Consider the following 25,831-nt stretch of genomic DNA (forward strand, 5'->3'; position numbering starts at 1 on the left):
GTGAAAATATTTATTCATACACTGCTTCCAAAAATCACTAATACCTGAATAAGGTATACAAAAATCATGATTAATTATAAATCTTCCGTAAAAAATAAAGCTCAAAAAGGTCTCAAAGGAGACCTTTTAAAATATATCCTGTCTATTTGAATCAAAGGTATCTTCATCTTTTTTGCCAAATCTTTTGCTATAAGGATTCCACCACAGTAGAATCTGCTCAGAAATTACTAAAGTGTTAATTGATTCTTCCCCAAAGAAAGAAAATCAAAAATATCTGCATAACAATAAAGCAGTAGTTGCCTATAGTAGTTTATTTTTTTTTCAAAAGTATCATGGAGTTTGACCTCTCCTATCTAAAAAAAACCAACAACAACAGGGGAGGGGGTCAAGGAAGAACAGACTGCTGACTCTCTTCTTCCCACATTCTATGCCAAAAACGGAAAAGGCATTCTACAAAATGGCCTGGAAGAGAGTGAAAGAAGCTAAAAATCAATGGCAGCATACTTAGCTTCCCCTCCAAAGATGAACATTTGTGAAAGCCCCATCCTCCAATGAACCATTTCTCCATTTTACTAGATTTTACAGCAAGGAATATTTTTTGCCATTCAATTTGTTCCTAGTTCTATTCTTGATCCAAAAAATATTTAAAAGAGATTCTACTTCCTTTAACTAAGCAGAGGTTAAAGAATCTATCTAGTAACTCATAAAAATGGAGGAACTGCAACATCATCGATTTGTTCTTCATTAACTCCTGACTATTATAAAACTGAGTATAAAAAAGAAAGAAGTTAATAATAATTGACAAGATTATTAATGATTTTGAGCCAGTCACTTTCTCTTAGCCCAACCTATTTCACAGAGTTGTTATTATAGGAAAATAGAAGCGAATATTACATATAGAGACTTGAGTTGTAAAAAATTAAGGTGGGATAAAGTTAATAAATAAGCAAACAAATGGTCAGAGATTGCAGCTAGGCTTATCTTACAACTAACTATCCAGTTGACTAAAGTTCAAGAGACTAGAGAAATAATCAAGATGAGAACAAGTCTGATGTAGAATTGCGAAAAATAGTGAACTCGTGTTATGATAAAATCAACATACTTCCACTAAATGAAATTCCAACACATAAGCTGTAAGGGGGTATAAGGTGTACAGTAGTGTTTAAAAGTTAACATTTTGAATGTTCAATATTTCTACATAAATATGACCTAAAACACTATCGGTTCTCCACACGTCCTAAAACTAGATAAAGAGAGCACACTAAAACAATCAAAAATATGATACTTGTTCATTTATTCATTGAGGAAAATTATCCAAAGCTACGTACTTATCTCTAGCAAATGTATATAAGCCTTTGCTTTCAAGTAACTGATGTGTATCCCCCTGGGACAGCAATAACTGCTATGTTTCTGATAACTGTTGATCAATCCTGCACATTACTTTTGAGGAATTTTAGCCCATTCCTCTTTAGAGAAAATTTCATCTCAGGGATGTTGACGGGCTTCCTTGTGTGGAAAACAGTTCACGTTAGATTACACTTATGCAGAAATACTGAAAATTCCAAAGAGCTCACAAACATTTAAGAACCTTAATATTGTGTGTGTGTAGCTGTGTTATAAACCCAACATAAGAACAAAGACTTGATTACAGCCCTCAGCCATAATTTCATTGACTTCCATATTTTTTTTAAAAAATATTCAAAGTATCTATATAGAGAATCTGTATGGGCCTAAAAAATAAATGGTTTAATTCCCAAAAGAATTAAATACCAATCTTAAGCCATATCTTTCTAGATTACAAGTCGTCAACCTACAACCACAATTGGACTCAAAATTTATGCTGCTAAGTGAGACATTTGTTAAGTACGTTTTGACCCATTTTATGACTTTTCATGTCACAGTTGTTAAGTGAATCACTGCAGTTAAGTTAACCTGGCTTCCCCATTGACTTTGCTTGTCAGAAGATGGCATAAGGTGATCACATGAAACCAAGACACTGCAAGCATCCCAAATATAAACCATTTGTCAAGCATCCAAATTTGATCACTTGACCATGTGGATGATGCAACTGTTGTAAGTGTGAAAAGTATGAAATTTAAACATATGTGGACCAAAATACAATAACCATATCTCTAACAATTCTGAATTGCTAATAGTATATACAATTACACAAAAATATTTAGACAGCCCTAGTCTAATTTTGTGTTTCAAGGAATTCTTAAGTGAAGAAAAGCTGACACAACCTATGTGTGGTATTAATCAAACAGGAGATCTTTCTGAAAATTTGAATATACTTCACATACACAATTGTTCTCACCCCATACCACTGGAAATAATTCCTTTTTAATAGAAAGAGAAATATCTTTATATAATGGCACATAAAAGTATGAACAGTGATATGTTTGTAAATTTACTTAAAAGGCAATGTTTCCATATCGAGATTCCCCACCCCTGGAGACCAAAAATATTCAATTAAAATTCTTAAAAAGAAAACAGGAAGTTAACACCCTGAAAAAGGAGAAACATTTTTAGCCTGCTTATGTTCACTTAAATACTAAATGGTTTTATTTAAAAATGTTTTAACCGAACAAGCCTGTTGTCTTACTGGCCATTTAATCCACTCTAACCAGTTTTTGCAATGTTCACAAACAGGTTAGGACACTTGGGTGGACACGAGAAGTTTTCTGACATCTCAACTACAGATTTAATATACTTTGTAGCACCTAGCTAACCTTCATACATGTCAAATTCTAAATAAGACCAGCCCTGCTTATTAATGGATAACAGAATTACTTCTGAACCCCATGATTGTAAGTTAGACTGGTAAACAAACAAAAATCTCCTAGAAGACAGTAAATGTCAAAGCACTTCTATAATACTGCCAAAAAATTGCATCATGAAATAACTGTACCATGAGTCAATCTTAGCTTAGGGGTCTCTTAATCAAAATAAGCTTTGGTTAACTTTGCAGACTAATCCTCCTGTAATTAATTATAATTACTTTTGAATAAAAATTCTGAAGTTATTTTTTTATTGTAAATATCAAAATCAAGCAAAACTACTACAAAATATGATAGGTGTTCGTTGCTGCTGCATACTACTTGGACTTAGCAAAATTTTATTTATTAATTTTATTGTTGTTAGCTGCCTTAAAATCAAAGGGAGTAAAACTGTTCATTATTTATATACTAACATTTTCCACAACACCAATATGAGCCTTGGTGGAGCAGTGGGCTAATGCCTCCTTAAGTAACACCAGCTGCCTGCAATTAGTGCAGGTTCGCATCCCACCAGGCTCAAGGTTGACTCAGCCTTCCATCCTTCCGAGGTAGGTAAAATGAGGACCCAGATTGTTGGGGGCAATAAGTTGACTTTGTAATAATGCCGCTTGGGGGGGGGGGGAAGCCCTAATAAGCAGGCATATACATAGAATGAAGGCTATTGCTAAGCACATTGGTTTGTGCTTAAATTGTAAGCCGCCCTGAGTCTTCGGAGAAGGGCGGGATATAAATGGGATTAAAATAAATAAATAAATAAATAAATATTACCAACATGAACAGGCACAGCAAAGCCTTTCAGACATCATATTTGTAGTGCAATAGGACATGTTTTATCTGATTGGAAATGAGTTGAATGGTTTATACCTCTTCAGTCCACCTCTTGTGTAGTCTCTTTTAATTCCTCAGCACAATAAATCCAAATTTCTTGTGGAATCTGAACTAAAAAACTCAAAGTTCAAAACTTATTCAGTACATTTCCTAGTTTGGTCAATGAAACATAGAATTCCCAGAAAAAAGAGTGTACAGGATCCATTCTTAATCCAATAAATCAGGAGTTTTCAAGCTTTTTCAGACTATGGGATTTGTTCCTTTAAAAAAATTCCCAGAAAAGGCAAACTGGATCCATTCCAGTATGCGGAGGATGGTTTCTTTACGTTTAGTCTTTCCCAGAAGCCTGACATGTTCCCCAGGGTTCTAATCTACAGAATCCAAATTATTAGGGTTCCACAGGACTGTTAGAAAACCCTTGCAATAAACCATGATGTACTAGAGGGTTTTTTTTTACATTTGAATTGGGCTTCTGTTTCTTGTTGCTGTGGTGTACAAATGGCTCTCTTAGGCTGTTACCATGCTAAAAGTCAACTTTCAAAAGTATACTGTTTCACTGCAAAAGTACTACTGTATGAAAAAGAATGCACAAAAGGTTGCAGATAATGTTAACTCTGTGTATCTGCTTCTTTGTATCCCCAGGCCATAATGCCAAACACAAGTACATTAGTAAAATAATAATAAATATTTTAAACCATTGAGTTCTGAACAGTATTTGAAGATTAAAGGATATGACAAAGATAAATAGCTCAAGTTTAGAAATATGTTCATCAGACCTTTTTTTGAATTTTAACTGCTACCAGCAAATTATTTCTGCATGGTGTTATTTTTTTATATTACATACTGTATGCTACTGTAAATTATTTTTTTTATATTTTTGCTAAACCATTTAGAAATCAGCATGGATTTTCTTGATATTTTATTTTCTATCCTCCTCTACTGGATATGTTTTTAAACATAATACAATTTCTGCAGTTAAATTTAATACACATAAACACAAAAAATCTGAAAATATCTTCCAAACATTATGCTACAGTTAAATTTATTTCAGTGCCCAACTATGTAAGATTTCAATTCTGGGTCAAATAATGATACATTATAACAATATTGCCTGAGAATTTGTGATGATTACCTATTATACATTATTTCAAATTAGCGATCCCTTTCATGAGCAATATCAAAACCAATTGAAATAATTGATTGATTTTACACATGACAACTTTATGAAATTTCTAGACTGCCATAGGGAAGTACTTCAAAATCTGATTTATTTGAATGCTTGGCTTCACTGCAGAATTTACATTATATACCTTTTTCCAAACCTGGATAACCGAAGAGTCCATTCATAATAATGGTTAAAACTATAGTAGAACCCGAGGAATGTTTTGGTGTCTGAATTAAGCTCTTCAGAGGAACCATAAGAAAGTTGTCTCAAAGGTGCTTTTTCACAAGGCAACTGGACTTTCTTGTTTTTCTGTGAAGTCGTTTCGCTTCTCACCCAAGAACCTTCTTCAGCTCTGACTGAATGGTGGAGAATGGAAGGATTTATACTCTTTGCGGACAGCTGGTCAAACAAAAACAGGAAAATCCAGTTGCCTCACGGAAAAAGCACCTTTGGGATAACTATGACCTGGATGACTGAGAATCTCCACAGACATCAGAAATGTGATAACAGTTGGCTCTCGCTATATAAAGTAGAATGAAAAAGTTTAATACTATTTTCACCCTATCTGTTATGTAGTAACATTTTATTTTAATTAAATTATAAGCAGGTTTAATTAGTAATTACTAGCTTCGTGTTTTTTTTCTTCTCCAAATTTTTGGAAAAAAAGCAGTGGCCCATAAGAGACAGGTGATATTTTATCTACAAAGGCTGACTTTCAGGGCAGATTTCAAAAAGCTGGATGGGCAGGGAGCTTCCATCTAGTGCTCCTTGATCTCCCAGCAGTTTTCAGTACTGAATATTGTTGACTCTTTTTAGTCCAGCTACAGGAGCTAGCAATGGGAGGCACAATGCTTCAGTGATTCACCTCCTTCCTTAGCAGTCATTTCCAGTTGGTATTTTCAGTGGGGGGAAGAGATCATGTCCATGGTGCCTCATGTGTGGGGTATGTCTACCCTCTACTCCTGCTCCACATCTACATGAAATCACTGGGTGACTTCATCTGCTAGTTCAAAGTGATTATTCCTATGCTGATGAAACCCAACATTACATCTTCATCCTGAGCAGCGCAGCTGAAGCTGTCAATATATTGACCAGAGCTTGGAAGCTGCTCAGGTCTAGACAGGACTGAACAGACTTTGGCCGAATCCTACAAAACTGATTGGCTGTGGCTGTTTGGATCCCCTGGGTTGTGGATATTAAGAATGGTGTGCAACCTGGGGGTCCTTCTGGCTTCGCAGCTATGGCTTAGAACTGCTGGCAGCAATGACCAGGAAGGCCTTTGCAAAGGTTCATTTTGCGCCCTTGCCTCAATCAAGAGGCCTTTCAGACAATGACTCATGCCTTGATCATCTCTTAATTGGATTACTGCAATGCACTCTACATGAGGCTGCCCTTGAAGATTATTCCTGGTGACTACAATTGGCGGCAGCACAAGTAGTCGCATAAGTAAGCACACAAGAAAGCAGTTTTCAGTCTCCTTTATTTACCAATAAAATTATTACTACCGGTAATTTATTTTCCAATAAAAACTAACAAAAGTCATTGGAGAAATTCTAAAATAATTTAGTGAATTATATTCTAAACTATATACCCTAATCAATGTTTTATAAACTTTTTCTCTCTCGGGACCCCTCCCCACTTTTAAGAATTGTGGTGGATTCCAAAAATCCTTTGTTTGTTTAGGTTATATTTATCTATATTTACTGTATTATTTAGTGTGCTAAGCTGAAGTGATGGAATATTTTCTTTGTGAAAGAGCCCTAACGCTTATTTTTGGGAGGATTAGGACAATCACAAATAACTGCGTTTTTAATATGGATTCATGTGTGGCAAGAATGTAAACATTTTGAATGCCCACACACCTAGCTGAACGCGCACAGACTGGTTTGGATACAACACTGAAATATTATGCATGTTGGGACTCATCTTCTCTTTCCATGGTACCTTACAACATACAGAGAAACACCCAATACATCTTCAATATAAAGCTGCATCTTTGTACATCAACAAACAAGCAGTCCTGTAGAAATAGCTCCTCTTTCCCACTAGAAATACCTACGCAATACCTATACATGAAAGGAATGCAGGAGACCAATTCAGAATGCAATGGCAACAGGATGTGGTAACAGACCACTAGCTCCAGCTTGAGGGAGACAGCAAATTAAGTATTTATTTATTTATTTATTATTACATTTATATACCGCCCTTTCCCGAAGGACTCAGGGCGGTTTACAGGGTGATTAAAAAACAAAGATACAAAAGTTAAAAACAAATTCCTAAAAAATTACATTAGTCCCTGCATAAATGGATACACCAAACCAGATAACATTTTAATATTCTTTGGCTGGACAGATTCTAAATAATATTCGAATACAGATATTCACCACTATTTCAAAGATTCTACGTAATCTCGGGAGGCATAAAAATATTGATCCCTTGTGCCCAAAGAGCAACAGTCTTAAATAACAAGCATCTCAGGGGTTGACTCAGCCTGCCATCTTTCCGAGGTCAGTAAAACGAGGAGCCAGATTGTTCGGGGAGGGGGGGGGAGGGCAATATGCTGACTCTGTAAACCGCTTAGAGAGGGCTGTAAAAAGCCCTGTGAAGCGGTTGTTGTTGTTAGCTGCGAAACCCTATGGACAATGTTCCTCCAGGCCTTCCTGTCCTCTACCATCTTCTGGAGTCCATCTAAGCTCACGCCTACTGCTTCAGTGACTCCATCCAGCCACCTCATTCTCTGTCGTCCCCTTCTTCTATTGCCCTCGATCTTTCCCAGCATTAGGCTCTTCTCCAGTGAGTCCTTCCTTCTCATTAGGTGGCCAAAGTATTTGAGTTTTAGCTTCAGGATCTGGCCTTCTAAAGAGCAGTCAGGGTTGATCTCCTCTAGGACTGACGGTTTGATCGCCTGTGAAGCGGTATATAAGTGCTATTGCTATCTCTGTCCTTTCTTTCCAGGACTGTCCAGCGATGAACTAAGCCCCCCCCCCAAAAAAAATCAACTTTTACAAACAACGGAGGAAGAAAGTCCCTGCAGCGTTTAAAGACACGAACTGCATTTCAAGGAAGGCAGAGGGGGTGGGGTGGGGAGGGAAACGAAGGGATGAAAGGACAGCTATTTTAGCTCAGCTCGGGAAAGCAGCCCTCCCGCCTCCGCCGCCAAGAACAAAAAGAAAGCTACGTGGAGTCTCTCGCCTACAATGCAACAACACAACCGGTCCCTGGCAAGAGACCTTCAATGAGAACCCTCTGCAGCCCGCACCCCCCCGCCCCGGATTCTCGGGCCAACGTTAACATTCCGTTTCTGACGTTCACACGCAAACACGCAAACACACACACACACACACATACACATCCTGCATTTCGGGCAAAAAAAAATTTAAAGCACAACTTCGGAAAGACAACAACTACGCCCGGCTACTTCGAAACCGGCTCGCGGCGGTGACAGGAAACGAAGCGGGAGGGGGGAAAAAAAAGAAAAGGCACGCAAGGCCGGGCCGGTGGAGCTGCTGGCGACAACGGCGGCATTGCTCAGCCGGGGCCTTTCGTCACTCACCCAAGTGAGCAAGCTCTCCCCGAGCTCGGCCCGCTCCAGACTCTCGACGTTGAACATGGCTCAGGGCGGGCGGGCTTCCCCCCCTTCCAGCGGTGGGCAGCCGAGGTTTAACAAGCGCCTTCCGGTGACACCTCCGCCTTCTCGCCGTCGCGCTTCTTTCTTCTCTCCCCAACCCAGACCGGCACACAGCCGCGCCGGGCCGGGCAGGGCAGCTGTAACGCAGACACGTCACCGAGCTCCCTTCGGGATCCGCCCGCTCCGTCGGCCCCGGCACGCACCGCGCATGCGCGCGTCGGGGAAAGGAGAGGGGAAAAAAAGAAAAAGGGGAAAAAAAAAAGCGCTGGCTTGGCCCAGTCACGCTGAGGGCGAAGGGGGCGGAGCGAAGCCGGGTTGGCTGGAGCGCGTCGCTGTCTCTGTTGGGGGCTGAGAGGCCTTGGCGGGGGCCCGTCGGGGACTGAGGTACTCAGGCGGCGGGCCGGGCGGGGTAGGGGGCGGGCGGGAACAGGCGCCTGTACCGCGGGCTGACCCACGGGTAGCTGCCCTCGTTGCGTCTCCGCCGCTGGAGCCGCGGTGTTTTTTTGCAACGTATGAAAATTCCCTGCCCGCTTTGGGCAAGGCAGGTTTCCTCTCCGTTCTCCTCCTTGCAGAACTGCCTGCGAAGTCCCGCCCGTTTGCAGAAATGACCAAGTTGCGAAGATGGGTCTTAAGGGAAGCCCGCGCGGTGTCGGCGGGGGAGGGGGCTACCTAGGGGTTCCCTTTCCGCCCTCCCCCTCCCACTTTTTTTTTAAAATAGTTATCCGAAGTAACTTTAAGCCCAGGAAGAAGAGCGATCGTGATATCGGCCCCGCGTGCAGGGTGGAAGGCTATTGCTAAAGTCTAATAGTAGAATCTAAACTGTCTGGAGGGTTGCAACAATAGCTGAGGATGGGAAATGCTCCTTTGGTTAAGGTTTGGGGAGAACTCCGAATTGAAAGAGGAATATGAGCTGTGTATTTTCCTTAGGTTTGGTACAAAACCAGGCTTGCACGGTTACAGTAATACAGACGAAACCAGAAAAGTGGGTTAACTCCGTACGCAGTGATTCACTTAATCAGAAATAAGTACATCGGGTGAACGCAGTCCTGGTATATTCATTCAATGAGGACCCAGATTGTTGGGGGCAATTAAGCTGACTTTGTAATAATGCTGCTTGGGGTGTGTGTGAAAGCCCTAATAAGCAGGCATATACATAGAATGAAGGCTACTGCTAAGCTTGTAAGCCGCCCTGAGTCTTCGGAGAAGGGCGGGATATAAATGGAATTAAAAAAAAAATTCTTTAATGTAACTCCTTGGCTACTTCAAAGTATGTCTGGAAATGCCGGAGTTTGAGCCTGGGGACTTCCACGTGCAAGTTTGTGTAATTAAGTTGTGTGCCCTGCTCTACCTCAGGAGGTTGACTTTCACTGCCATACATAAATATATATGATTTTTCTACATTTTTCTTATGCTAATCCAGTGTTTTGCCTTCAACTGGCAGAATTCTTTAGCCAGCATGCTGGCTGAGGAATTTTGGGAGTTGAAGTCCACACATCTTAAAAATTGCTAAGATTGAGAAACACACTGCTAATTTTTAAAGCATTTAACTATGTAGATTGTAGCTGCTTCACCTAGGCAAAAGCCATCATAGTAAAAGAAATTGCAATGAAAAAAAATTGATGAAGAAAGAAAACTAGCTGGATTTTTTTTGCATTCTTTTCTACAGAAGTGAGGATGGGGTTTATTGTGTTAGCAGATTCACAACATCAAGATAGCCAAGTGTTATTTCTTTGTGTTCTCTTTTTGAAGTCAAAGTGATGTGTGAGAAAATTTTGTAAACACAATAATGGAAGCTCTTCAGTTAGCCAGAATAAATAGTACCTGTGAATAGATCTGGAATGGTAGGATGACTCTGGATTCATTGGTGTTCTTAGGTTTGAGATATTGATAGGTTTAATCCTCAACTACAAAAATTGCAACTACATTTTTTCGATAGTTTAATGTATCAAAGTAAACTCCACACAAAAAAACTTATCTCATAATTAATTTCCCTTAAGACATCACAGAATTCTTTGGAATTTTGGCATTGCTGCAATAGTCCTCACCATTTCCATGGCAGTTTTCCTTTCAAACTGGCTTATTATAGTTTACTCAGGTGAATGGCAGTAAACTTTTAACTGTCAAGCACCAACACCAAAGATTAAAATAAGTATTGAATATTGTACTTTAACTATTCTAGAGAAGTTTTAAATTTCTTTAAAGGAAAATAATCTTTTTATTATTATTTTAGAATATTACCCATAAGGGCCGCCTTATAAATGGTAACAATACATAGTTATTTTTCTACTCATACAGCGTCTTCAGATTGTTGGCTGGTGACTCTGTTCAAAATGACTTGGTGCCTCCTTGGAAGAATAGAGCCAGATATGCACCAGCTGATCCTGCAAAATTGATAGAAGGACACTCTGGCTCTGGTGTCTGGAAGAAGTGTGATTTTGTTTAGTTCTGAGGAAGTGGACAGGGTTCTCAGTGCTATTATTAGTTAATGCCTGGCAACAGGCTGCTTCGGAGGCTCTCGACCACGTTGTGCCTTTGCGGCCTCTGACCCGGCGCAGGTCCCGGCTCGCTCCTTGGTTCTCCAAGGACCTGCGGGAGATGAAACGCCGGAGAAGGGACCTAGAGAGCATTTGGAGATCCAGTCGGTCCGAGTCTGACTGAACACAGTTAAGATCCTTTTCTAGATCTTATCTTGTGGCAATGGAGGTGGCAAAGCGTGCTTACTTCACCACCCTCATTGCGTCCGCAGATAACCGCCCGGCCGCCCTGTTTAGGGTGGCCCGCTCCCTTTTAAATCAAGGGACGGGAGAGGACCCCTTACGAGGACGGGCCGAGGAATTTAGTAAATATCTGGCGGACAAAATTGCTCAGATTCGGGCTGGTCTGGACTCTGACTGGGCAGTATCTGTCGAGAGGAAAACGATGAGTTTGGCCGAGAACATTTGGGAAGAGTTTGATCCTGTGACTCCAGATGAAGTGGACAGGATCATGGGGAAATTAAGTGCCGCCACGTGTTTGTTGGACCCGTGTCCCTCCTGGCTGGTCTATGTGTCTCGGGAGGTTACACGAGGCTGGCTCCTAGCAGTTATCAATGCCTCACTGAGTGAAGGGTACTTCCCTGCCGCCTTGAGAGAGGCGGTGGTAAGGCCCCTCCTTAAGAAACCTGCATTGGATCCAGCTATTTTAAATAACTTTCATCCTGTCTCCAACCTTTGCTTTCTTGCGAAGGTCGTTGAGAGCGTGGTGGCACGGCAACTCCCTTTGGTTCTGGAGGAAACTGAGTATCTGGATCCGTACCAATCGGGTTTCAGGCCCGGGTATAGCACGGAGACGGCATTGGTCGTGCTGGTGAATGATCTCTGGCGGGCCCGAGATAGGGGTTATTCCTCTATCCTGGTCCTATTAGATCTCTCAGCAGCTTTTGATACCATCGACCACGGTATCTTGCTGCGTCGTCTTGAGGAGTTGGGAGTGGGAGGCACCGTTCTGCGGTGGTTCTCCCTCTCGGGCCGTTCGCAGATGGTGTTGGCAGGGGGGCAGAGGTCAACCCCTAGGCCCCTTAGTTGTGGGGTGCCTCAGGGGTCGGTACTCTCGCCTCTCCTGTTCAACATCTATATGAAGCCGCTGGGAGAGATCATCCGTGGCTTTGGGGTGAGGTATCATCAATATGCTGATGATACCCAGCTTTTCATCTCCACCCCGAACCAACCCAGTGATGCCCTCGATGTGATGTCCCATTGCCTGGAAGCGGTACAGATTTGGATGGGAAAGAACAGGCTCCGGCTCAACCCGGCCAAGACTGAGTGGCTTTACGTACCGGCATCTCGTTTAGTCCAAGAGGTTCCATCTTTGGTTATAGGAGGAGAGATGTTACCTCCCGTTGATAGAGCACGCAATCTAGGCGTCCTCCTGGATTCACGACTCAGTTTTGAAGATCATATTGGAGTCGTGGCTAGGGGGGCATTTGCCCAGATTCACCTAGTACGCCAGTTGTGCCCCTTTCTGGACCGAGATGCCCTACGTACAGTCACCCACTCACTCGTTACCTCCCGTATAGATTACTGCAATGCTCTCTACATGGGGCTGCCCTTGAAGACCACCCGGAGGCATCAGCTGGTGCAGAGTGCGGCTGCACGGGTAGTGATGGGAGCACCCCGATACTCCCATATTACACCCCTCCTGCGTGAGCTGCATTGGTTACCGGTTGCCCTCCACGTGAGATTTAAGGTGCTGGTACTTACCTTTAAAGCCCTACATGGCTTAGGCCCGGGATACTTGCAGGACCATCTGCTACCAGGAACGAATTCCCATCGCCCAGTACGCTCACACAGAGAAGGCCTCCTCAGGGTACCGTCGGTAGACAATGTCGGCTGGCGACCCCCAGGGGGAGGGCCTTCTCTGTGGGAGCGCCAGCCCTGTGGAACCAGCTCCCCCCTGAGCTTTGGATGGCCCCGGATCTCCAGTCCTTTCGCCACGGCCTCAAAACACTCCTTTTCCACCTGGCTGACCTGGACTGACAGGGATTTAATTATGTTTTGAATTTTTTAACTCTAATTTTTAATTTATTTTAAATTTAATTTATTGTACAGGGGCCTTTAATTTTAATTTTATCTTAACTTCTGTATTTATTGTATGTTATTGTTGTTAGCCGCCCTGAGTCCTTCGGGAGATAGGGCGGCATATAAGTCCCAATAATAAATAAATAAATAAAATATTATCTCTGCCCCTGTATATTAGCTCCATATACCTCTTGGTTAGTTAATCTTCCTAGATAATGATATGTAGCTGAGTCCAGGCAGTGCTGCATTTATCATTGAGAGATATGGTAGTCTCCTTTCTCAAGAAGCCATCAATGGATCAAGTGTTTCATTTTATCGCCAACTTTTTAGAAAAAGGTTGTTAAGGTAGTTACCCTGCAGCTTCAGAGGGTGCTGTTATAGGTAGATTATCTGGACCCTTTCCATTCAGGTTTCAGGTCCAGGTATGGGAGCAACAGAGCATGATCATGATGACTTCTAGTGGGGATGAGATGGGGGTGATGCCACTGTGGTTCTCTACTTAATTTAATTTAGCTCTCAGCCTTACTTCTGGTAAGACCTTGATTTGAATTCAACTGATAATTACATGGAGATACCCAAATAATTTTCTTAGCAACAATATGAACATGACTTAGGTTGTGGGAAATATTGTCTAATCAAATTCACTATTGTCCATTCATTCTTAGAGTATCAGAATAAAGCAAAGGCAGATTTTTATTTTTTGTAACTAGAGTACAGGTAGTCCTCAACTTACAACATTTCATTTATTGACCATTTACAACGGCACTGAAAAAAGTGACTTATGATCGTTTTTCACAGATACGACCTTTCCAGCATCCCCATGATCATGTGATCAAAATTCAGATGCTTGGCAACTGGTTCATACTTATAACCATTGCTGTGTCTAGGGGTCATGCGATCCCCTTTTGCGACCTTCTGACAAGCAAAGTCAAGTTTTTCAGTGCAGAAGGCCTATTTTCAGATGCACGGAAAGGTCTAATCCAGGGGTAGGCAACCTCGGCTCTTTTATGACTCATGGACTTCAACTCCCAGAATTCCTGAGTCAGCATAGCTGACTCAGGAATTCTGGGAGTTGAAGTCCATGAGTCATAAAAGAGCCGAGGTTGCCTACCCCTGGTCTAATCATTTGTCAAAATGTATCTCTTCCCCCATTTCTGATCTATATTAGAGACAGCAATAGAAGGTTATCATGTCTGCCAGTGTGTGAGACTTCATGGGAGCAGAAGCAAAATCAAAGAATGCACCAATCACTCCCTAACTCATCTCTGTCAATAAAACCGTAATGAGAGCACAACTTGCTGGTCTTGTTGCTGAGGCAAAATAAGGCTTGTCAGGCCAGCATATATTATGCCAGCATATTTACATCCACCAGTTCAGGGATTCAAGAACTGCACATTAGTGCAAATCTATTTCAAAATAGATTGGATGAAGGTTAAAGATTCAAATGGGAGCAGGCTGAATAGCTACTATATTGTTGTAATCATTAGAACAGGAATTCAACTACATATCTTAAAATTCTATTTTTTCCCCAAATTAATTAAACTTCATTTTAGTACTTTTCACTACCGGTAGTCCTCGTCTTATAACAGTTCATTTAGTGACTGTTCAAAGTTACAGTGGCATTGAAAAATGTGACTTATGACTGTTTTTCACAGTTACAACCTTTGCAGCATCCCCATGATCGCCATTGCTGAGTCCCAAGGTCATGTGATCATCTTTTGCAACCTCCTGACAAGCAAAGTCAATGGGGAAGCCAGATTCATTTAACAGTCGGGTTACTGACTTATCAACTGCAGGGATTCACTTAACAACTGTGGAAAGAAAGGTCATAAACTGGGGCAAAACTCACTTAACAAATGCCTCACTTAACAACAGAAATTTTGGGGTCAATTGTAGTCGTACGTCGAGGGCTACCTGTATTTCATTCCTGTCTTGTTTGTGAATAGATGTGATTTATAGTTTCTTCTGGTGATATTTTTACACCCTCATGTTTCATTCCATGTGAAGATAGATTTCTTTATATCTCTGTTTCTGGAAATGAATTAATGTAGGACAAATGCTATGCTAAAATAAGAAGTTAAGAAATAGCCTCAAAATATCTCTTTTTTCCAAGGCAGAACTCAGAGGTTTCACAATCCAGCATCTGAAACATTTCGTTTGATTCTGAAGATGACACAGTGATGAGTCTTCTCATTTCCAGCTGAGGTAAAAGAGTGGGCATTTGATCTAAAAATATCATTGTATTAAAGCAAGGATTTCCCTTTTTGGCATTTGCACAGAGGCTTTCTGAGAAGTTACTTATTAATCTCTGCATGAATTGGCTTTTTATCTAAATGCTGTTTTGTCTTTTCTTTAACCTTAAGGTCTCAGTGCTATCAGAAAATTTTACAGTTGCACATATTCTGGAGATTAGAGGAAGACAGATTGAAGCATGGTGGAAGATTGCAAAAATAGAGAGCAATAATAGTTTGGGCAAGACTAGTTGGTTGATTTTTCTCCTGTTCTTTTAATTACATATTTTTATTGCATCATTCTACTGCACTTCTTTAAAAAAATGCATCAAAATGAATATCCACATTTGGGTGACTGTTTTTGAACTATGCGAGTCATTTGGCTGTTTAGCTAAAGACTGGCAGTGTCAAGGTAGGGGTGGCTTTTTCATGTAATTAACAGCACGTTAAATTCTAAGCATAGGCAGACAGGAAATTGCTTAGTGGTAGAGAAGAGCCGTTCTGTTCATCGATTTTAATTTCCATATTCCAGGATCAAACTCTTGTATTGAAAAACTCTTAAGAATAGGTAAGGACAGCTTATATCAGTTTCCAAGGAAGAGTTGCTTTTTTAAAAAGTCTTTTTTAACTTGTGGAGACTTGAAATGCGGAGAGGAAACCCAGAACATGTTAACTCTGGTTTAGTTTACCAGAAAGAAGATTCCACTGGTTCTTAATTTCTAGAAATTGAGATTTCAATCTGTGTAAGATATAATCCATCAAAATCTAAATACAATCTCATCTTTAAATGTATCAACGTATCATGGTCTTGTTGGGTTGTTTGGATGAAAACATAACTTTGTATATATTTTGAGACAAACATATTTTACTGCTATTCATCCCTATTTTAAGTATACTGCATGTTTTCTCGCTGCCTAGTTTTAGGTTATTCAATTATTTAATTATTATTTATTGGAGGTGCTTTTAGTCATTGGACTCTCAACACCTTTACAAATAAAAATATTACCAGTGCAATAATAAATTCACAATTTATAAGAAAAAAATCAATAACCCATTTAACATCCTGAAAAATATAAAACCATTCATCTGTTAGCAAGCCAAAGACATTATATTTCATAATGTCATAATAGTGCCATCATTAATGCTATGTGCACTTCCTCATCAAACTGAAACCCAGAATGTTCTTTGAAAGAAATCTCAGGTTATTGCTATACCTCAATATTCTTAGTTTTAAAATACAAATCTGGGGAGTGGAATCTGCCTTTAGTACATGTCCAGTATATATTTGTCTTATTATGCGTCAGTCACTTTCCCTTTCTACTTTCTGGGATCGTTTTCATTCAAGGACTTCTTATTCCTACTTCCCACTGGACTGTGACAGTCCAGGAAATCAGAATGGAATGGCCAGCCAGGAATCTGAAGTTCAAAGACTGGTTCTAGATAACGATTCGATGATAGAAGGAATAAGTGACCAGGTTTTGCTGGCGGTGGTGCTTAGCATCACATTCCTAGTTGCGCTGACATACATGCTATTAAGGTAAGAGGAAGTAAAATGTTGATAGCACTAGAAGGTTTTGTTGTTGAAGTATGTCAATCTTATTCATTTCTTGTAAATTAAATTATTTGGAATAGTAGTTTAGGTAATTGGTTGCACATCCTGGGGTAACATCCAGAAGAGATCTGCTGATCAATGTGTTTTGAAGTTGGTGAGATTTGGTTCAAACAATCTGTAATGTTCATTGAAGTTAGACTGCTTTCTTTTCATCTTACTTATCATAGAGGCCAATTAAAATGAATTTTGATTAACCTCCCAGCCCCACATGTAGATTCTAATCATATGCAATATAATTAAAAGAAATTGGAAAGAAAGTAGAGAAAGTATTACTATAATGTAAAGCTTAAACAGAACTCAGATTTGAATCACATAGTTACTAGGCTGACTAATTCTTAAATTAACCAATTCAGAATATTGAATAGAATTATGAGAATCCTCTCATGTGTGGGATTTCTTTACTTGTTTTATTGTGGATGTTGTAGCTTTTAAAGTTGGATCTACATGTTTACCTCCAAATGATATTTATATGATCAGTGATGAAATACAATGAAAAGCATGCTTAGCCAAGGAATTTGTTATGCAAAGGAAAAATAAGGCATTGTCACTTTTATCTTAAGCACACACTTTTAATGTTTTAGTATATTTATTTTACACCTTGATTAATATTATCTTTGGAGATTTCATTCTATAGTTCAGATAAATGTAGCAGCTCTTAAAATAACAGCATGCAAAGATTAAAAGCCCTTAGAATTCTAAACACGATGAATTTATATTGTTCTGTCTGATTCCATTTTTGAATGTTTTATTAATAGTATTTCTTCTCTTAACAGAGATGGGCAAGCTGATATTCATCCAGAAAACCAAGAGCTAGTGAGGGCAGTTAGACAACAAATACAGTCGGAACAGGTAGATATACATTTATGTACAATTCTTTTTAATATATATCAATTATATCTCAGAACATTCCTCAGGTAATCGCCAAATGTAGAAACGTTTGAGCTTGATAGGGTTTGGATACCATAGTTCTTTTTGCTAAAAATAAACTTGATTATATCATTTCAAAATTAGATGTTGATGTGGATTTTCAGGAATATATATTTAAAATGTTTACTAAAGAAGCAAAGCTTTAGGGACTCTGTAGGGACCTAAAACTTTAACCACAGTTTGAAAGCTTGGATATTTTTTATTATAATAGTATGCTGCAGCTATTCTGAGTTGAAACAGATAAGAATTATAAATAAACTCTGTTATCTCCCTCTTAATCATGGCCATCAAAGGGCAACCCAAACAGAAAAGTTCTAAGAAATTTCAAAATGAGATTTCATCTTATCCAAATATTTGTTGGGAATGAGCTGTCTTGTATCTGTGGTGTACTTTTGTATGATCTTATCCCTTCCTTCCTTTATTACTTATCAAAGAAAGCATACCAGTCTGAGATTTCCTTCTTGTAATTATGCCAATTTAACTATTTTGCAGCTTGTCACAAATAAAATAATTTGTTCTGCTTGAATTAATTATATTTCTCTCTTTCTTCCCCCCCCCCAGGAAAATATAGTTGGTGACAGACAACATTTCTATACTGATTTGTCCTGCCCAGTGTGTTTACAACAGGCTACATTTCCCATTGAAACAAATTGTGGACATCTTTTCTGTGGTATGCAAAAATAAAAATAAAATCTGAATAATTTCATACGTTCCTTGAAGAGTTGCTGAGGAAATATGCAAAATAATACTGTTTTTTGGAAATGGATTGGCCTTAAAGAAGTGGAGAATTCTATTTTAATTATTTCAGCTGATCATCTCCCGTTATTACATGTTTTATATATATCAGTCAGTCAGTCATGACTTTTAAAATGTATAAAGTGGATGGCTGTTACATAGCATTTTTTTGTCCATTTATACCAGGCATGTCAAACTGCCGGCCTACAGGCCAGATGCATCACGATGAAACCCCGCCCACCCCATTGCCGGGAGTGGGGGGAAAGTCACAATATGTCGTGCAACGTCACGTGACGTTGCGGGTTTGACATGCCTGATTTATACCTTTAAGTTCTATTTCTTTGGACTAGATTTGCAGCAACTCATGCAAGTTTCATGAACTGATATAGGGACTGCTAGTATTTGGGCAAAGAATTCATATAATGCATATTTCAGTGATGTTCATAAGCAGTCCTTTCCTCTCTTCTGAGATTCAGTGTCTTAAACTGGCAAATAATTTTTTACTAATTTATCAGGGAACCTGTGTTTGTTTTCAAATGAGGTACCGACTCACATTCAGGTACAGGTTCTCCTCAACTTACAACCATAATTGAGCCCAAATTTTCAGTTGCTAAGCAAAACAGTTAAGTGAATTTTGCCTCATTTTATGATGTTCCTTTGCCACCGTTGTTAAGTTAGTAACAGGGTGGTCAGGTGAATCTGGCTTCCCCTTTGATTTTACTAGTTGGAACATCACAAAAGGTGTCCACAGGAGCCCAGGACTCTGCGACCGTCATAAATACACACTAGTTGCTCAGCATCCAAATTTTGATCACGGGACCACTGTAACAGTTGTAAGTGTGAAAAATGGTCATAAGTCATTTTTCCCCCAGTACCGTTGTAACTTCAAGCAGTCACTAAACAAATGGTTGTAGGTCAAGGACTACCTGTATTTAGAGTTTAAGAAAGTAATACGTTATTTTGTTTAGGTTCCTGCATTATTGCATATTGGAGGTGCGGATCATGGCTAGGTGCGATACACTGCCCTATCTGCAGACAAACGGTAATAAGATGAATATTTTGATGTAAAATTCTAGCTCTTAATTTTACAAATGTTGCTGTATGCTTTATTCTAAGTATATATGGAAACTTGGGAAGTTTAGCTCCTAAGCTTTTTTTTTTTTTTTTACTGTGATTTTAAATACATTTGGTGTACTATGACTTTTGCTTTCCTTTTCATCTTTAACATTGGGTTTTAATATATTTAAAGAATGATACAGTCTGGCTAGAGTATAATAACATTTTCTGTAGAATCTAATGCAGGATTTTATATTATGAATTTCATAAGATAAAAAAGTAAGGTACATTTTATAGAAAAATAACTAAATGTTCCATAGCACCAACATAGATTACTTGAGAGAAACGTTTTCATGGATTAGAGTTAAAGCCAACCAGAACATAAGTTGTTAGGTACCTATTACTATCAAATATCTGTAATGTTCCCGCAGATAAGAAATAATCTTCCTTTAATCTTCCTTCCTGCAACTATTCAGATAAAAGTTTAGAGCGCTTAATTTCCTGACTTTCTGAATTTTTTACTGAACGCTAATTTGGCAAGTGCTTCAACACAGAACAGATGTGTAGGTTTTCAAATCCCATTTGGATTACTCCAATTTATATAGAGGACTTCAAAATGGTTGAGAAAGTTCAGAATTCAAAACAAGGCAACTGGAATATCGTGTAGGTCTGAGGCCTTTTTCTCTAGCTATTGCAGGAAGGACATATCCACCAGGCTTACTTTGTAGTGTGGTCTCTTGGTTTCTAAAAAATCCTTATTTCTCTTCTCCAGACCTTTGGCAATTATGTCCATTAAATGCACTCCCTTTTTATGTTTTTACTCTGCGTTATTTTCTTATACTTTCTTAATCTATTTCCATTCCTTTCTGAACGTCACAGTTGTTAAATAGTTTTGAAGTATAATAAGTAGCCACCTGAATTTCTATGATCCTAATAATATGCTATAGATTGTAAAAAAGACCTGGCAGGAATGCCTCTGCATTCTTCCCAAACCTTGTGCTTGACAAATTACTCTTAAGTATACAAGTAATCCTCAACTGATAGAACCAGGATTTCCATTGCTTAACAAGGCTGTTGTTAAGTAAACCGTGCCTGATTTTATGACTTTTTTTGTCATGGTACTTAAACTAATCACTGCAGTTGCTCAGTGAATTTGAATTCCCTCATTGATTTTGCTTGTTGAAAGCAGTCTGGGAAGATCACAGATAATGATCACATGACTCCAGGATGCTACAATCATCATAAATACATGCCAGTTGTCAGGTGCCCGTAGTTTGAACACGTGGCCATGGGGTTGCTGCGGTAGTTATAAGTGTGTGAACTGCTTGTGAGTCGCTTTTTCCAGTGCCATTGTAACTTTAGACAGTGGCTAAATGAATGGTTATAAGATGAGGACTACCCATAAACACTTTTATATATATATATATATATATATATATATATATATATATATATATATATATATATATATATATATATATATGTGTGTAAGAAAAGGAAGGTGGATTTTGCATGAGGATATTGAATGCCTGTTTTTTAATTCAGGTAACTTTATTTTTACCACTCTTTGATGAGGGGCAAGAAGATGCCGCACAGGTGCTTCATGACGTTAGTGATTACAATAGGAGATTCTCGGGACAGCCAAGATCGGTATGTATGGGGCTAGAGCAATTAAAATATATGCCTAGTGTTCTATTTATTATGACAAATGTTGCATTTCCCTGTGCAAGTTGGAAAAGTCCAAGCTATCTTCCCAGCTTGGGGAAGTGAAGCTGGGGTAGTAAGAGCAAGTGGAAAGATAATTTCAATTTTTTTTTAACAATAGCCATGGCTATTGTTTCCTAGCTGACTTCTAAGGTAAAGAAATAAAGAATGGATGGGAATTGTGCCCATGTTTTTCAGTACCCATCTCCTTCTCCAGTTCACATTGCATAGACCAGCATTATTGAAGGAGCGGTCTTCGTTTTTTTAGCAATGTGCAACCTGCATTACCAAGCAGGTTTGCTCAAAAACTACTAACGTAGTTAGAAGAGAGAGCTATGAGCAAAATTATCTCTAGTCCAAATCTCGTGCAGTCCATGAATTTGTTAGGGAACATTTGACAAGCTACTGTCAGGCAAGATCCCTCTGATATTAAACAATTACGAGGCCAGTCTTTCTGATTTAATGAAGCTGAACAGATCATTTGTAGAGACACTGTTTATACCAGATTTATTTTTATTAGTTTATTAATTAAATTAATTTGCCTCCCATCTTGTTTTGAAGCAAACTCTGGGCGGTTTTCATTATAAAAACATTAGAACATTTAAAAAAACATTAAAATCATTAGATTTTAATCCAATAAAATGACAATATGCTCTTCATATTCTATATTCATATGAACATGCTACCTTGAAGTATAGTGGTCCTAGCAGAAGCATTTTCTGCATGTACATGCATGGACAGACAATCTTGAATAATCAGCTCAAAGCTTTGGGAAGAAGGATGTATGGCTTTGGGGAGACATCCTATGACTAAGACTCTCCTCAGAAGATTTTGCACAACCATGTTATTTCTATTTTTGCTGGTTTTATTAACTTGTCTAACCTTGCATGTCTTTTATTAAGAGATTCCATGCATTTTTTTTTATTGAGGTTGGGTTGTTATTGACCACTATAGATAATTCAGTTAAAGGTCCTGGGGAAAGAAATTTAGCTCTCTCTAACGCATGGGTGGGAAACTGTGTCCATTTTATGACCTGTGGACTTCAACTCCCAGAATTGGCTCAGGAATTCTGGCAGTTGAAGTCCATAACTCATAAAGGGACCATAGTTCCTCACCTCTGCCCTAAAGTGATCCAATTTGATTGCCCATTAAAAAGCCTCAGCTCTGGTCTGTTAAATGCTCCTGTGGCAAATTACACCTTGTACATGAGACAAACAAATTTTGATTATGTATGTCTTGTTTAGATTATGGAAAGGATTATGGATTTACCTACGTTATTGCGTCATGCGTTCAGAGAAATGTTTTCTGTCGGTGGTCTCTTCTGGATGTTCCGCATCAGAATATTCCTCTGTCTCCTGGGGGCTTTGTTATATCTTGCATCACCGTTGGACTTTCTACCCGAAGCTTTGTTTGGAATATTAGGATTTTTAGATGATTTTTTTGTGGTGTTTCTGCTACTCATATATATCTCTATCATGTACCGAGAATTTGTAACACAGAGACTGAACAGATGAAGACAAATGTCAGGAATTAACATTAAGGTGCATTAAGGTGAATTAAATCTTTTGAGAAAAATATCTAGACACAATTTTGGTTATTAAATAGCCTTTGTTTGATCATCTTGTGCAATCAAAAACACATCTTTATTTCAAATGTGAGCCAGCATAAGATAATACGAGATTATAAAAATAGATTATGCAAGGGTGAGGAATTAATGTCACAGCGATTAGGAAACTGGAAATTTGGTGTGCGATATTAAAAAGGTGTAACCCATGCTTATATATGTTTACAGCAGATGAATGTGTAAATGCCATTTAAGCCACCAGCTGTGACAAAAGGGAATTTGTCTTGGAATATTTTATTTGATTTAGCTGGACATGTGCTTAAAACATTGTTCAATGTATAATCTCATATTCAATGTAAAGTTTCAAAAACAGCTTTAGGTTGTGGGTAAACAGGTAAAGGGGATTTAATTTTAAACACAATTGTTTAGAATGTCTGCCTATGCTGGAAATGCTCAAGCAGTGCAGTTATTAAATAAGCTCAAGCATTGCAGGTATTAAATAAGCATAATATTGCATCAGCAGAGTAAGTACAGTGTTGTGACTATGTACAATTATGTGTTGTTTCAATATAATTTTTCCCCCATGGAATTGCACTGTCCACTATGGAGAGAATGCTGTCTTCTCCATAACTAATGATTGTATGTAGTACAGTTTTGCATTACAATATTTAACATGTTTTTTTTAACAGTAGAAGATAGCCTAGCCTAACATGAAGATAGTTTATGGTATAGTATTAGACAAAAGTTTAAGTTTCAAATTGTAACTGGCCTCTTTAATCAGGTGAAATACTAAATGACATATTAAATAATTGCTGATAGAGCCATTAGCCGAAATCTAAAACTGAATTTTATAGAAAATATACTTGAAATAACATGGGGAGCAGAGGTATATGGTTATATCATATAACCTTAGTTTACATGAAAAGTATATAAACATAGAGTAAACCTCATTAAACATTGTAGGCCTTCTCAATAAACACACAAAATTTCAGACTACAAGTCTTCTCAAGTTACATTTCAAAGTGTTCCTAAAACATTATGAAATGCCTTGTTTAAGCCATGCATTTTCTCTTGAAGAAAGAGAAAATGACTAACAAATCTACAACACTGGAAAAACTATAAACTTCCATATGATGTGAACTGTAACTTCCAGCTTTCCTTGCTATTTGTAGTCCTGGTTTTGATTAATGGAATATCATAACTATAAGTTCTCCATCCTGCTTACACTATTTCATTTCATATCCCAACTGGAAATATACTAACCTTTAAAGAACATGCACTGTCTCCTTAAGACATATGCAGAACAGTGTCTTGACTATATTAAAAAAAATGAGAATAGGCATTTGGGTGCTTGGATTGTAAAGGGTGCTATATATAGTATAACATTTAATCTCCAAAAATATAGATATTGAGTTATATGTGGAATGTGCTTAACCCCTTAAGCATCCATGAAATATTTAGGTCTTGCTTTTTAGCAAATGCCTGCAGAGATTGAAAGTTTTGTTGTACGTTAATAAATATAATATTTTTTAAAAGTAGACATTGTGGACAAGTTCAGAAGATACCCATTTCTGGTCTGAATTCTCTATGGCAGTGTTGTCATTATGAAGACTTATATTATCTTAAAATTATGATTAGCCAGATTTTTATTATTTTTATTTATATCCCACCTTTGTTTTTATGAACAACTCAAGGCAGTGAATATATGTAATACCTCTTCCTTCTCCTATTTTTCCACTAACATTTTTTTTATTTTATTCCCAATTAAAACTGAATTTTGAATACTGCTTTAATGTTGAATATTGACTAATTTTAAACATTTAAATGCCAATACAATTCTAAATTATGATTAATGGGGAGTATAATTGCATGTCAGAGAGGAGCCAATGTTTAAGTCTTATTTCCAGTCATAGAGCTATAGTTAAAGGACAGGAAACATTATATGCAATAACATTGACTTTAAAAAAATCCAAGGCTTTTAATTTGATGAAATTGTTGCCAAAGAAATCTCCCATTATTAACAAGCCTAATTGATACAACGAATTTTTTCTTCATATACTCTAGAGATGAAGCCTGGATTTGAAATGACATTTTGATTTTTGCTTCCATTTCTATGCAGGGGTTCCAAGTGCCAATTTTAACAAATGAATATGTTGGAATGTACATGTTGAGTACATTTGAGTAGTAATTTTTGTAAAATGAATGTGTCTCTCTTGTTATCTTCTCAAAATGCTGAATGTGACCATGGTCTAATTTTTCTTTAAAAATGTGGAACCGTTTTCATTGTTATTTGTATAAACATATGTCTTAAATTTTCGAAGTTATATCTGGAGAACATGTTTGAATGCATCTGCTGCAAACTAAAGCTTATAGCAACTTATTCTATCCATATTTGAACTGAAGAAAAGGGAACATACCATAATTTAGAAAAAGAAACTACTTTTTTTACTAACCCTCATAATACTTTACTCACTCCCTTGTCCTCAGTAGCATCTCCACACAGTTTCTTGGCTAACTCAGGTAAAATTCTAGCACAATGTGAATTTTGAAGGAAGTGAATTTAGCAAGTACCAAGCATGTGTGTGGAAGGCAGGAAAGGTAGAGTCATAAGTTATGAAACATAGAATCTTGATCATGAGTATATGTTTACAAAGAAGAGTTATCTTTAGTCTTATTTTAAAGGCCTTCATGTGATATAAGTGCAGAATCAAATCAATTAGGTACTTATTGTTTTCTGTTTTTAGTTTCATTTTTGGGGAAATTGAGGCATTATACTGAACAAAATAGCTATAACATGATTACAAAGAGCTGCAATACCCTCTATTTTATTGACAACTCTCCTCTTACAGAGTTTTGGACTATCTCCCAGATGGGGCAGCAATCAGTACCACATAAGATATAATATGACTTATTTGATTTTAACTTTGTGTGCTATGTTGGCCTAGCTCCAGATTATTGAGTAAATATTTGTTCAGTAAAACATGGCACAACAAATTGTCCTCATACAATGTATGAACCCAGTGTGGGTGTTCTAATGATGCTCTA

The 25,831-nt window shown here is 38.2% G+C and overlaps 2 protein-coding genes across 4 annotated transcripts in view; one reads left to right on the forward strand and one right to left on the reverse strand.

The window, feature by feature from the left end:
* The window catches only part of HOOK3 (hook microtubule tethering protein 3), a 64,117-nt gene extending 55,528 nt beyond the window's left edge, over positions 1–8,589 (reverse strand). For both annotated transcript variants that reach the window (XM_081316519.1, XM_081316520.1), the window contains exon 1: positions 8,327–8,589. In XM_081316519.1, the coding sequence (XP_081172645.1) occupies positions 8,327–8,383 (57 nt within the window). In that variant the 5' untranslated portion in view covers positions 8,384–8,589. The remainder of the gene's footprint in view (positions 1–8,326) is intronic.
* A 51-nt stretch (positions 8,590–8,640) lies between these two features.
* On the forward strand, positions 8,641–25,540 carry RNF170 (ring finger protein 170). Of its 2 annotated transcripts, none has more exons than XM_081319386.1 (8): positions 8,641–8,785; positions 15,071–15,162; positions 16,534–16,725; positions 17,574–17,649; positions 18,289–18,397; positions 19,431–19,504; positions 21,064–21,168; positions 22,467–25,540. In XM_081319386.1, exons 3-8 carry the CDS (start codon positions 16,589–16,591, stop codon positions 22,734–22,736), a joined length of 771 nt encoding a protein of 256 aa, XP_081175512.1. In that variant the 5' UTR covers positions 8,641–8,785; positions 15,071–15,162; positions 16,534–16,588; the 3' UTR covers positions 22,737–25,540. The 2 variants fall into 2 exon arrangements, with proteins under 2 accessions (XP_081175512.1, XP_081175513.1); XM_081319387.1 differs by having other exon boundaries at positions 15,075–15,162.
* Positions 25,541–25,831: the final 291 nt, after the last annotated feature.

The sequence above is a fragment of the Vipera berus genome, assembly GCF_964194415.1.
Source record: "Vipera berus genome assembly, chromosome: 2".
Classification (NCBI taxonomy): Eukaryota; Metazoa; Chordata; class Lepidosauria; order Squamata; family Viperidae; genus Vipera; species Vipera berus.